Genomic DNA, 14,523 nt, shown 5'->3' on the forward strand with positions numbered 1-14,523 from the left:
TTAGCAGTTTGCTGCTTTAGTAAGGGCCAGTATGGACGAGGTAATATTTCCTTTGCCAGCTGAGTAAGAAGGTGGAGACCCTGAAAAGGCTCTAGAGAGGGTTTGATGAAGATGGCACATGTGCAATTATCATGTTACCCCCTGTGGTTTTCTTTAACAGCCTGTTTTTCAAATGGCGGTGAAATTAGCTCTAGGAGCAAATTGTCGTGCTCTAAACACTTTTGCACTGTATACGTTGCCAGCACTCTGCAGCGTACATCGTTTATGTTCTGCTGCGTGGACAGGCTTTCTGCTTTGCCAGTAGCTTCATTATGCGTGTTCTGTGGATGCACAAATATGCTTTTATTCTATTGTCACACAACGCTGACAGAAACATCGTTTGGTAAACTGTTGCCTGAAAACCTGTTTCTGCATCTTTCTGACAGACCTGCATAGGACTGTTGGCAGACACTGGCAGAGTCCTTGAGCTGTTTGGTGAGGTGAGTATGTGCCTTTATTCAGAACCAGAAGAACAGGTCATGTTCATTATAGGAAAAATGTATCATATGAAAGCATCAAATAGCTGTGTGTACAAGTTTCTTTTGTTAATAGATTAATGCAAGTCTTTGATGATTTTGTGGTCATCAAAGGCCCCGTGAATTGGGTTTTATTGCTTTCAAATTAAGTCTTTACATTTTGAAATTTCTGCAGAAAGCTTTTCTATTCAGGTAGATGACACCTACATGTAGACCTATAATCCTGGATGGAAACTGATTTTCAGAGCAGTTTATCACAGTATGGACCCAACATAAAACATGAGTTCAGGCATCACAGGTCTAAATTTCCGTTATGTTAAAATGTTAAGTGATACACTGATTTTTCCTTAGTTCAGAGCACAATTTAGCATCACAGGTATCCATGTGAACCTTGAAACATGTCCCATTGACTGAATTTCTGAATGAAAAGTCACCTCTGTGACTGTAGGGCAAGGGTGGCTTGATCATACGTCAGGACTGTGTTGTAGCTAGTGGCAAGGGATAAGATTACAGTGGATTCAGTGGAATACTGAAGGAAACTCATGCCGAGTTCTACAGGAACATTTTGTTTCTAAAACAGAGTAATGATGTGAAGCACAAATCAGAACATGCTTAAAATTTCATTTGAATAGACCTCATAGTAAAGCTAATGGTGTTTGTCGCTGTTGGAGGTTACACAAATAACCTCGGCTCCAAGATCCTTAACAGACTTTGCTGTGAAGTACAGCCAGACTTTTGACCGCTTCGCCTTGGGCATTTTTAATCTGTAGCTCTGCTCTAAAAGAACGTACGTACCTGGGCCCGCCTACTATGCTTGGAAAGATAAAACGATTGGCTAGAATCCAAAGTGTATGACATCTCAGGCAAAAAAAAGCATCAAAATAAAGCACCAAAATGTGCGCTGCTTTTTGGTCTGGTTACTACCGTTTATGTCAGAACTGGTGCCATATCGGTACCCATCCCTAATAATGAGTATAACTAGTTTGTAGTCTGTTGGATTTTCTTTATTCATCCTCTAGTTGAAAGAAAAATCAGCGTGCAATCAGAATAGTGTTGAAATCTGTGAGGACACGGTCACTGACAGCTCTCTGCTTCATCAAATGCTGCATAGCTGCTTGAAGCCGAGAGCCTTTGTAAAGCATTAATTACCACTTTAGCTTTAACAAAGCCACACTTGTAAATCAAGCACTAATTTCCTCGTCACCAAGGTCATAAAAACTAGCAAAATGACTAAAGGCAAAAAACAGTGATGGAAGTCGTAAAAATCAATGAAGTTTTGCCAGTCATATCACTGAATGAACAAAATTAAAGTAAATGGCCTGTATTTGTATAGCGCTTTCCTAGTGCCTAAGGACCCCAAAGTGCTTTACACATCCAGTCACCCACACATTCACACACTGGTGATGGCAAGCTACGTCGTAGCCACAGCCACCCTGGGGCGCACTGACAGAGGCGAGGCTGCCGGACACTGGCGCCACCGGGCTCTCTGACAACCACCAGTAGGTAACGGGTGAAGTGTCTCGCCCAAGGACACAACGACCGAGACTGTCCAAGCCGGGGCTTGAACCGGCAACCTTCTGATTACAAGGCAAACTCCCAACTCTTGAGCCACGATCACTCAAGAGAAAGTAAACCTTTCTGTTAATCACAGAAGCGTATTGTCGAGTGTGCCAACGTTGTAGGATGCATTTGGGATTTCAAGTTCACCCACCAGCTGTTTCTATGTTGGCAGGCCACACCAGCATTGTATATTGCTTTTGGACATTAAATCTGTTATTATCCAGGAAATGTTATCTCCATGGATTATTGTTAGCAAGTAAAGAGGAAAAAGGGTGAGGCCAAGGAAGGGAGGCAGATAGGTGGGCTGTTTAGAGGAAGCCTCCAAGATTATGATCTGGAAGACGTGTCACAAGCAGTGACATAAATGATGAATCGCTGCAGAGCCATCAATAACACCCAAAGAGGACCTAATGGAGGTATAAAAGTGGACAGATAAGAAGTTTTGCTTGGAGCTTTCATAAATCAGCCCCTCACAATGACCTATATAAAAGTGGGCAGCACTGACGGGCTGCATATATTACAAACAGACACTGTAGGAAGTACTCTTGTTATAATTAACATGAAGCCAATGACCACGTTAGCACATGTATTAAATATCCAGGTAAAAGGCTCATGGATTTATAATGTGATTTTTTTTAGTCTCACTGATGTTGTTTTCTAACATAGATCTTATAGGCAGGAGCTCCACCTCCTGTTATCATCAGCCATTTTCACTCAAATTAAAATAATACTTCATCACATGCGGTTTGTTCCACCTGAACGATGCTCTGTGCGTGTGTGGGCGCGCACGCATGCGTGTGCTCCTGTTTGTGGTTGACCTTGACCTGGTAATGACTCTGCGTCTGAGCTAAATATCAACAGAGTCCATTCCATTTTGAGGCTGGCTGCCATTTAACAGAGAGAGAGCGATATTAGCGGCAACCTCCTCAATCTAACTGGAAAATGACCTTTCAAAGCCCCACACGTTTCCACAAGAAGCAAGAGGTCGATGATGAATTGCATAAGAGTGTTCCCTGCCTTTATATCATACACATCATGTAGCCTGCTGCCTCAGGCCAGAATCTATTCTGCACTCTCACCATGTTGGCAGGAAAAGAGGAAAGGAGAACTTTCTGTTTTTGTATTATGACCTTAGAGATTTGATGCATATTTACATTTATAGAAACCCTAGTTATAGTTGTAATCACTGATTACAGATTTCAGTGATCCACAGAGCTCATGGCTCCTTTTATATCAGCGTGGCTGTTCTGTTTCTGTGCTGTTTTGTGCAGATTTAATCTTTTACATTGTGGCTCACGAAACATGGCAAACAGATAATGATACAACAGAACCAAACATCCATGTGCATGTATTACCCACAGTGCATTTGACCTGATAGTGTAGTTGTGACATCCTTTGAGGCCATAAATCGGACACAACCAGCTTTACCTGTTTTTTCCACATTATAACCCTGAATATGTCATTTACAGTCACACGGGGGAATCAGATGTTTTCTCATAAAACTGGTTTGCATGTAAAATCATACATAAATCACCATGAGCTGTGCAGTTACCGCAAAACAACAAGTGATGTGACCAGAGGTGGGTAGTAACAAATTGCATTTACTTAGTTACATTTACTTGAGTAACTTCTCAGGAAAAAAATATTTTCAGGAGTAGTTTTACTACACTGTACTTTACTTTTACTTGAGTAATATTATTATGAAGTATCACTACTCTTACTGGAGAAAAAAATCTGGCTAACCTACTCAGTGTGAGTAACTTCAGTGAATTTCGTTTTGTTGTTCCCAGAGTATTTAAAAGTGTATTTAAAAGTAGAATGGGAGGGAGAGTCTACAGTTTTCAGGCCCCTCTGCTGTGAAACCAGCTTCCAGTTTGGATTCAGGAGACAGACACTATCTCTACTTTTAAGATTAGGCTTCAAACTTTCCTTTTTGCTAAAGCATATAGTTAGGGCTGGACCAGGTGACCCTGAATCCTCCCTTAGTTATGATGCAATAGACGTAGGCTGCCGGAGGACTCACATGATGCATTGAGTATTTCTTCTTCACTCACCTTTCTCACTCACTATGTGTTAACAGACCTCTCTGCATTAAATCATACTTGATATTAATCTCTGTCTCTCTTCCACAGCATGTCTTTATCCTGTCTTCCTTCTCTCACCCCAACCAATCACAGCACATGGCCCCGCCCCTCCCTGAGCCTTGTTCTGCCGGAGGTTTCTTCCTGTTAAAAGGGAGTTTTTCCTTCCCACTGTCGCCAAAGCGCTTGCTCACAGGGGGTCATATGATTGTAGGGTCTGCCTTACAATATAAAGCGGCTTGAGGCGACTGTTGCTGTGATTTGGCGCAGTATAAATAAAATTGAATTGAATTGAATTAAGTTGAATGAATAATAACCACATTTTAACCAAAAATGCATGAAAAACAGACACAAACCTCCAGTTTATTTCAAAGTGAGACTTCTTGTTTGTTGTTTAAATGTTAGTCTGCTGAGCCTGTTGTGCCATTTGGAGAAGTAAAGTAACAAAGTAACACCAAATTTTGTCACTGTCAAGTGTTTTTTTTCCTTAGATTTATTATTTTGTAATCATGTTATTTATATGTAGTATTTTTTTCTTTTGCTTTTCAGTCTTTTAAATACCAAAATTTGCACTAAACTTTCTATGTTTGTCTGTCTGGTTATCTCAGTTTTAAACATTAATCAGATGTTATAATCAGTTACTCAGTACTCAAGTAGCCTTTTCTACTAAATACTTTTTTACTCTTACTCGAGTAATTTCTTTAATGGTTACTTTTTACTTGAGTAAAACTATCTTGACTATTACTTTACAATTTTTGGCTACTCTACCCACCTCTGAATGTGGCGTTCTGCACAAAAGCGTATTAATCAGTAAAGTCAGATATCTTTCATTGCTGCTATGGTGACAGTAGATTATCCTGCTTGGCTACATTTGACGAAATTTTAATCAGTCACATCGGGGCACGCTTTAGTTGCATTCAAGTAAACCGTGTGCATTTCATACCTCATCTTTTGCCTTCCCTTTAATCCAGAACCCATCAAGTATCACCTGATGACACATGAGCTTTTTATTATCTTTTATTTGATTTATCTGCATTAGTAAACAAGACAGAACACAAAGTCTCGAACATGATACCTGTCAGGAACACTGCTACCACTGAAAAATTATCTGTTGTTCCCAGATGCAGACTTAGCATCCCGGAAGAACATCTGGGAACCCAGATTCAGATAGGTCTGTGTGGCTTTGGTTAGCCTTTGTTACTCCAGCAAGTAGAAGCAGGAGCAGTACGAACAGAGCCAGATGCTTTCTAAGACGTAGCAGCAAAAGTAATGAAAGTACTGCTTCAGAGTTCTGCTGTCTGAAAATTACACTCAACCTCCAGCTGGAGATCAATGTGTGCTTAGTCAACATGCTGTTAAACCCAATTTCTAATGACTCTGAATAGCAAAGTTTGCCATGCTGTAATGTCCATAGCAGAGCTGTACAGAGTCCTGATCATCTGTATTCCCCCCAGCAACAACCTCCCACTAGAGGATAACTGTGCTGACCCATGACATGCATCACTGCATATCTGTACCCCTGCCAACTAGAGCGGCAACAGGAGGCTATTCTCAGTTTACTTTAGTACCTCTGTAGCTCATGTGTGACATGGCCATTGTAAGATTTACTTACTGTTACTTTCACATCAGAGTCAATAACCTCACTGTTTTCTGACACATGGTCAGCACGAACTTTGTGTGGTTAGTAAAGAAATGCTGATTTGGGATTAAGCTGAGCTGTTACTGCTTTTCATGCTAAAAGTAAGGTTCTTTTGTAAGGGCAACAGTTGTTAGTCATTCCATGGATGTGGGATGGATTTCCATGAATACATATAGAAGATAAGGACTACAGGCTGATCCCTGTTTCCTCTGGTACCTCCGGAATTTGATAAAAAGGCAGTTTTATCAACTTCTGTTTAAAACACAGACTGTATATAAGAGATGCCCACAGTCAGAGAGGCATCACCTGTTGTATTGAGAAGCTTTAGGGTGAGTGTTTTTTAAGAGCGAGGGGCAGAGCTGACTTAGAAACTAAGGGACACCAAACGCTCATGTGGTCTCGACTAGGGATGGGTACCGGTATCCGGTGCCATAATGGCATTACGGCACCGGTTCTGACATAAATGGTGGTGCGCACATTTCGATGCTTTATTTCTGTGATTTTTTTTCCTGAGATGTCATACACTTTGGATTGTAGCCAATCATTTTACCTTTACAAGGATAGTAGGCGGGCCCAGGTACGTACGTTCTTTTAGAGCAGGGCTACAGATTAAAAATGCCCAAGGCGAAGCGGTCAAAAGTCTGGCTGTACTTCACAGCAAAAGATTCAAACTCAGCAGCCTGCAACAAGTGCTTTAAGCTGATACTGTGCAAAGGAGGTAACACCTCGAATCTGATGAAACACCTGGCGACGTATAGCGTTCTTTTAAAAGCCGAGAAATGCACCGTATTTGATAGCTTGCTGTGAGACCTCACACCGAGCACATCTACTGCGGGTGTGGTGCCTGTTATCAGACCCGGAGTTAGCAACATCCCCCAAGAACCCGAAGAGGAGAGTCCTGGCCCCTAGCCCTGCCAGTGTAGCAGAAATGATGAGGATGATGATGCAGCAGCAGCCGTTCTTCTCTGCGTGAGGAGCTTAATGTTGTTCGTGTGTAATTTACGTTGAGTAGGCTAACCACGTTATTACATTAATGCATGTAAGGTGAACTAGCAAACACCGTCGTAGTTACATCAGGCTGTCTTCTTGTTTGATGGCAGATACTCCCTTCACCCTGGCCAAAAAGGCTAAAATGACCAAAGAAAAAGTGGAAAACAGTTAAACATGAGAGGTTTTTGGACAAAGTTTGTTTTTTTTTCCATTGTTTAAGCACTGCTTCCAGCCAAGAGTGATACCATATATGCCCCATAGCTGCAGAAAAGGCTAACATTGTTATCTTTTTACAAAAAAACAGCTGAACATGAGAGGTTTTTGGACAAAGTTTGTGTTTTCTATTCTTTAAGCACCGACTCTGTTTCAAAAGTAATGGTTTGGCACCAGTATCGGATAAAACCTAAACGAAACCCATCCCTAGTCTCGACATGTGGTTTAGAAGCTACGCCTTCTTTAAAGCTCATCTGGCTTCATCCTGCTTTTTTTTTTCTTTTCAAGAAATTAAACATTATGTTGGATTCAGTAAAAAATATAGATGGAGATTATCGATTCATCACAGAAGCGTTTACTGAGGGCGCAAATTATGCTCAAGACTTCCTATAGACTTCCAAACAGCTGGACTTCTTTTCTGCCCCCTGCTGGCAGTTAGAAGGAATAAAGTGGGTTTACTTGAACAATGAAGAGAAGAAGCATTCTGCAACAGCTCCACTCACACCACGTCTAGGTCTAGGTCTTGTGCTCTGATGCATGCCCATCGTAGTAAGATGTGGCCTACATAACCGTATGATGTTCAAATTTGACATCATGTGACTCTGGAGATGTTTATATACTTTTATAATCTTTCATGTTACTGACAATCCAGAAAAAATCTGGAATTCAAATGAGAAAATCTCCAGTCAGAGCCAAATGTTTTTAGCTATTCAGTAAGGCTATGGCCTCAGTGCCATTATCTCCTGCCATAGCTAATGTATCATATTGCAGCATTCATTCTTAGCAGCACAGCTCATTTCCCAAAGAGGCTGTGGAATATACAGAAAAAAATCTGTGACCCTCTGCAATACATCAAGCTGTCACGGCTGGTAAGGCGAGCCGTGTGGTGTGGAGGAAGCAGGACCCAAGATGCAGGCAGTGGATGAAATACTGGTGAGGTTTATTTACAAAGGTGTAGTGGCAAACAAGCAGTGGAGCATGACAAATAACTGAAGACACCTAAACTGGGAGAACTAAAAATAACAGACCTGGGAGCATACGACAAAGGGGATGAAAAGTAGAGAGACGCAGACGAGGAACAGGACACTGTGGCACGCAGGGTAACGCAGACTGACACGAAGTAACACAGACGAACCGGCAACAGGCAGGAGAACACACAGGGCTTAAATACACACACCAGTAATCAGGGGATGCGAGACAGGAGGGCAACACAGCTGGGAGAAATCTGGGCTGACGGGACAGGGGAAACGTAAACTGATCACACTCACATATGACACGGACCTTCACAATAAAACAGGAAACTCAGATACATGGAACCAGACAAGACATTGAACTAAACAGACAGATTCACAAACAGATGGGGAGACACCATAGACAGACAGATACAGACGCAGACTCAAAGGCAGACCAAATATAACACACAGAACTCAAACAATAATAATCATCATCATCATCATCATAAACTGGAAAATGATAACTAAAAGCGCTGGGTCACCGACCCAGGACCATGACAGTACCCCCCCCTCAAGGGCTGGCACCAGACAGCCCAGCAGAAACGAAAAAAACGGATCAAAACAAAACAGAAAACAACCCGACCAGGGCGGGCGGAGGGGGCCCAGGACGGAGGGACAGAGTCCAAAAAGGCCCAGATGGTCAAGTTCAGGAAGCCGGCCACGCGGTAGGCAGTGGCGTGGAAACAGTTCTGGGGGCCGACCGTGCGGACGGCAACAGCGGCGTGGAAACAGTTCTGGGGGCCGACCGTGCGGACGGCAACAGCGGCGTGGAAACAGTTCTGGGGGCCGACCGTGCGGACGGCAACAGCGGCGTGGAAACAGTTCTGGGGGCCGACCGTGCGGACGGCAACAGCGGCGTGGAAACAGTTCTGGGGGCCGACCGTGCGGACGGCAACAGCGGCGTGGAAACAGGTCCGGAGGCCGGCCACGTGGAAGGCAGTGGTGGCGTTCAGGAGGGCGTCCACGGTGGCGGAGATGCCCAACAGGCGGCCAGGCAGATGACCGACGATGTGGAGGTGGTAGTAGGGGACCTGAAGGCTGCGTGGCCCCTGCAGCCCCAGGTGAAGCGGAGGCTGGACCAGACGATGATGCAGAGGCTGGACCAGACGATGATGCAGAGGCTGGACCAGACGATGATGCAGAGGCTGGACCAGACGATGATGCAGAGGCTGGACCAGACGATGATGCAGAGGCTGGACCAGACGATGATGCAGGGGCTGGACCAGACGATGATGCAGAGGCTGGACCAGACGATGATGCAGAGGCTGGACCAGACGATGATGCAGGGGCTGGACCAGACGATGATGCAGAGGCTGGACCAGACGATGATGCAGAGGCTGGACCAGACGATGATGCAGAGGCTGGACCAGACGATGATGCTGCAGAAGCTGGACCAGGCAAAGCAGCTGATGATGATGCAGAAGCTGGACCAGGCAAAGCAGCTGATGAGGATGCTGAAGCTGGACCAGGCAAAGCAGCTGATGAGGATGCTGAAGCTGGACCAGGCAAAGCAGCTGATGAGGATGCTGAAGCTGGACCAGGCAAAGCAGCTGATGAGGATGCTGAAGCTGGACCAGGCAAAGCAGCTGATGAGGAGGCTGAAGCTGGACCAGGCAAAGCAGCTGATGAGGAGGCTGAAGCTGGACCAGGCAAAGCAGCTGATGAGGAGGCTGAAGCTGGACCAGGCAAAGCAGCTGATGAGGATGCTGAAGAGGAGGCCACTGCAGGTGATGCGGAGGCTGGACCAGGCGAGGATGAAGACACGGAGGCTGGACCAGGCGAGGATGAAGACACGGAGGCTGGACCAGGCGAGGATGAAGACACGGAGGCTGGACCAGGCGAGGATGAAGACACGGAGGCTGGACCAGGCGAGGATGAAGCAGTGGCTGGACCAGGTGAAGCGGATGAAGCCGAAGCATGCGCTGGACCAGGCGACGCTGAGGATGCTGAATCCGGACCAGGCGACGGCGTGGAGGATGCAGCAGAGGCCGGGCCAGGCAACGGCGTGGAGGATGCAGACGGAGGCGCTGCAGCAGGTGGCGGCATGGATGAAACTGCTGCTGCAAGCGTGGATGAGGCTGCTGGTGGAGCAGCTGGTGGCTGGACGGGCTCCTCGGGCCCCCCAGCTGACGAGGAAGGAGGCTGGACGGGCTCCTCGGGCCCCCCAGCAAAGACAGTCTCAGAACCAGTGGGCACTGGAGCCCCTGGCACACACAGAACAGAACCAGCAGGTGCGAAGACCTCTGGCAGGGACGCAACAGAACCAGCAGGCACACGGGCCTCTGGCAGGAACGCAACAGGACCAGCAGGCACACGGGCCTCTGGCAGGAACGCAACAGGACCAGCAGGCACACGGGCCTCTGGCAGGGACAGAACAGGACCAGCAGGCACACGGGCCTCTGGCAGGGACAGAACAGGACCAGCAGGCACACGGGCCTCTGGCAGGGACAGAACAGGACCAGCAGGCACACGGGCCTCTGGCAAACACATAGCGGCCTGCAGCTGCGCAGAGCATTGACCCTGCTCAGGCAGCGACAGCTCTGTACAGTCCTCAGCTGGGTTCCTAGCCTCCAGGGGTCCAGAGTGGGCTGAGGGCTGAAACCCAGCCTCTGGGGAGGCCCTGGAGTGCATCACAGTCTCAGAACTGGTCAGCTGTTGAGGGATGATTATGTTATTAACTGGTTTGTCTCTCTGCTTACAATGGACGGATGAAAAACAATTCCCTTCGAATAGCATAGATTCAGGTTGTTGTACTGGAGGAGCTGGTGACACAGGACGCAGGGCTAGTGGCTGCTGAACAGGAGGCTGAACTGATGATAGGGCTAATGATTCCTCTGCCAACTGAGCTATAGACTGGGTTATGGATTGTAGCATAGTTTGTAGTAAGTCTGGCTGCGACTGTAACTGAGCTATGGGTAGTGAGGCTGAATGTGGTGGAGGTGGCGACTGGGCTTTAGGCCGGGTGGCTAACTGAAGAAACACAGCCCCAGAATTAACAGTCCCAAAGTCTGGTGAAACAGAAAGAGTGTCATTTTCACTCACCACAGCCGGCGGTTCTGAAGCCCCACCACCCGGCTGTGGGGTGAGGCGCCTACGACATGAACGTTGCTTCCTCCTCGGAGAACGCTCCGACAGGCCGGGTAACTCCACATCCGGCAGTTCGGACTGCATATCCTCCGGTGGGCTGAGCAGACGAGCGGTAGGGGGGTGAAGGTGCAGCTCGTTCCGAAAGAAATTCTGAACAAGTGGGTGGAGTGAGCTGAACAGCCAGGGGAGACCGGAAACCAGTCGCTCCAATCGATTAGTTATGGCTTGGCGGAATCCCTTCTCCTCATGCCCCAGCCATAAATTAATTAAACGGTCCACAGAATAAATGATATCCTCCCGGAGCTCCTCGGGCGGGTTGAATGCTGCTGGGTCCATTGTGGCCGGTTCGTACTGTCACGGCTGGTAAGGCGAGCCGTGTGGTGTGGAGGAAGCAGGACCCAAGATGCAGGCAGTGGATGAAATACTGGTGAGGTTTATTTACAAAGGTGTAGTGGCAAACAAGCAGTGGAGCATGACAAATAACTGAAGACACCTAAACTGGGAGAACTAAAAATAACAGACCTGGGAGCATACGACAAAGGGGATGAAAAGTAGAGAGACGCAGACGAGGAACAGGACACTGTGGCACGCAGGGTAACGCAGACTGACACGAAGTAACACAGACGAACCGGCAACAGGCAGGAGAACACACAGGGCTTAAATACACACACCAGTAATCAGGGGATGCGAGACAGGAGGGCAACACAGCTGGGAGAAATCTGGGCTGACGGGACAGGGGAAACGTAAACTGATCACACTCACATATGACACGGACCTTCACAATAAAACAGGAAACTCAGATACATGGAACCAGACAAGACATTGAACTAAACAGACAGATTCACAAACAGATGGGGAGACACCATAGACAGACAGATACAGACGCAGACTCAAAGGCAGACCAAATATAACACACAGAACTCAAACAATAATAATCATCATCATCATCATCATAAACTGGAAAATGATAACTAAAAGCGCTGGGTCACCGACCCAGGACCATGACACAAGCTATTCAAAATGTGACAAAAAAGGGCATGCTCTGTGAAAACGTCACTCTCTATATCCTTGTCCTCTTAACTTAAGCGATCGAGCAAATCTGATTCAAAGAAGTGTTTTGCCTTAAACTTCTAAAATGATACGGGGAAAGAGTTGTGCGTTCACGATGGCCCGGCTCCGTAACGAGATCTATCCATGCCTGGGCAATTGGAGAGGCAGCTGTTCTCAGCCAGGCAGGATGGGAGCTGTGGCTTTTTCCACCGAGGAATTAGACATGATGGAGGGAGGAGAGTGGAGAGAAAGGAAAGGGGAAAGAGATGTAATTAGGGAGCAAGACAGAGGGATGCAGGAGGACAGTGAAGACGGAGGAAAGATGGAGGGAGAAAAGCCATTGAAGGAGAAACACAGAGAGGGGGAGTGGGGGGGAGAGAGGTCGGAGACAGAGACAGTTTGAGCTGAAAATCATTTAGCACTAAGCTAAATGCCAACTAAGAATAGACTTTGAATCAATCAGGCCCAGCTATGTGGCTGGAGAATTAATACGTCCCCTACAAAGCGTTGCCTTTCCCCTAAAGGCTGAAGCGGGCCATATGTTTTCTGAAACCTCTCTAAAAGAATCAAAGATTGAATGCTTTCAAAAGCCCAAGGGGCCCATGCTTACGGTATGTAGACAGATTACTTTCATGTTGCACAGTGCAAAGATCAATGAATTTCCAACAACATTCAATAAGAGAGTGACAATCAAATGCACTTTAATATCAAAGCGACCCAACAAGCTTTTGGATAAACACTGTAAAAAAAAAAAAAAAAAAAAAAGAGTGCTTCAGCAGTAAAGTACATTAAAAGTCAACTCGTATCTAAGCAGAGAACTCTCTTTGAAGCACTACAGGTAGTGTGCTTTCTCTGGAGGTGTGACAGCTTGGTCCCTCTTCAGAGATGGCACGATATCTTGGAGGAGAACACAGTAACTATGTGACAAACGTGGTGCCCATAGGCATCCGTCCTCAACAACAAAGACTCCTCCTCAACAATAGAAGGGAATACAGAGTGTTTTTCTTCATGCATAGCTTTATTTAGAGCTAGCCCCATTTTTGTAGCATCTGATTATATGCAGGGGAAATGAGCTGAGCTAAAAAAGACAGACACTCTCAGCTGGCCCATGCATTTTGCATTAAACTTCTGTGATAACTAGTTCACTTGCTAATTATCAGGGTCTAGGTAACAGTTCGAGTTTTAATCCCAAGAATGGGACAAATTGTTGGCTAATTGCCTCTAAGAGATTTTTTTCACTCAATGAAACATTTATCAGAGCGCTCCTATTATTGTGAGTGAAGGTTGGTGTGGCGGAGGCGTGGCCCCGGGCGCAGCTGCAGGGGAGGAGTGCAGCAGAAGGCTCAACAGGGCGGCGCTGCGAGGCCGGTAAGAACAGCTGATGGTGTTTATGTACTGATGATGGTCTCCCTCCGCTGTGTTTATAGTGAGACGGGGAGGGGCGGCCAGGGAGAGATCAGCTGGGCTCGTGAGCTGTCAGACTGTACGACTGAGTCAGCTGTCAAAACTCAACACTCAAAGCTTCAATAAATGTGGAAGTTGGCAGTACATACCTGTGTGTGCGTGTGTTTGTGCCTGGTGTATTCCACAAGTGGTGCCGAAACCCGGGAAAGTGCCGGTGGGGGAATGTCCGACCCACAGGCCGCGCCACCCGCCCAGCCTCTGCAATTCTTGGCGCAGATGCTAGCGGAGATGGCGACGATGAGCCGGGATCAGGCGGCCGACCAGCGTGCCCACCTGGCCGCGCTGCAGGAGCAGACGGACCGACAGACGCAAATTCTGGAACGGCTGGTCGGGGCCGCTGCCACGCCGAAGCCCTCGCCACTGTCGGTGGCGGTGCCCCGGATGGGGGACGGGGACGACCCACAAGTTTTTTTGGAGACCTTCCGTGCCACGGTGGAGGCACTCAGACCGAGGAAACACACACCCAGTTGTTGGTGCCGCAGGGCCGCCGGGAAACGCTTTTCCAGGCGGCCCACTATAACCCCATGGCAGGGCATATGGGCTACGAGAAAACTCTGGAGCGAATAACGGCCCGATTTTATTGGCCGGGCATCCGAGCGGATGTGCGCCGCTGGTGCGCGTCCTGCCCGGACTGCCAACTTGTTAACCAGCCGGCCATACCGAAAGCGCCTCTGCGCCCTCTCCCCCTCATTGAGGTCCCGTTTGAGCGCATCGGCATGGACCTCATCGGGCCGTTTCACTGGAGTGCACGCGGCTACCGCTTTGTGTTAGTCCTGGTGGATTACGCAACGCGGTACCCGGAAGCAGTTCCGCTGCGCACCATCTCTGCAAAGAGTGTGGCGCAGGCACTGTTTCAGGTCATCTCCCGAGTCGGAATCCCGAAAGAGATACTGACTGACCAGGGCACGTCG

At 47.2% G+C, this 14,523-nt stretch overlaps 1 protein-coding gene across 1 annotated transcript; it reads right to left on the reverse strand.

Moving 5' to 3' along the window:
* Positions 1–8,960: 8,960 nt before the first annotated feature.
* LOC147328593 (uncharacterized) lies at positions 8,961–11,619 on the reverse strand. Its single transcript, XM_086297440.1, has 3 exons — positions 10,366–11,619; positions 9,192–10,254; positions 8,961–9,060 (listed from the first exon to the last, which is right to left on the reverse strand). The coding sequence occupies exons 1-3, from the start codon at positions 11,432–11,434 to the stop codon at positions 8,961–8,963; spliced, it is 2,232 nt and encodes a 743-aa protein (XP_086153566.1). The 5' UTR covers positions 11,435–11,619.
* Positions 11,620–14,523: the final 2,904 nt, after the last annotated feature.

Source organism: Aulonocara sp. 'chitande type north' Nkhata Bay, linkage group LG6 (assembly GCF_057382095.1).
Source record: "Aulonocara sp. 'chitande type north' Nkhata Bay isolate Kocher_YH1m ecotype deep benthic linkage group LG6, A_spYH_male_GT1.1, whole genome shotgun sequence".
Taxonomy (NCBI): Eukaryota; Metazoa; Chordata; class Actinopteri; order Cichliformes; family Cichlidae; genus Aulonocara; species Aulonocara sp. 'chitande type north' Nkhata Bay.

Bases quoted from the DNA above. Each gene is read 5' to 3' on its own strand.
- LOC147328593 (XM_086297440.1), bottom strand. From the start codon at position 11,434: ATGGACCCAGCAGCATTCAACCCGCCCGAGGAGCTCCGGGAGGATATC. The intron at 10,255-10,365 runs GTGTGCCTGCTG...CGTCCCTGCCAG, and splicing joins TCTGTCCCTGCCAGAGGCCC to AGGTCTTCGCACCTGCTGGT. The intron at 9,061-9,191 runs GTCTGGTCCAGC...CTGGGGCTGCAG, and splicing joins GGTCCAGCCTCTGCATCATC to GGGCCACGCAGCCTTCAGGT.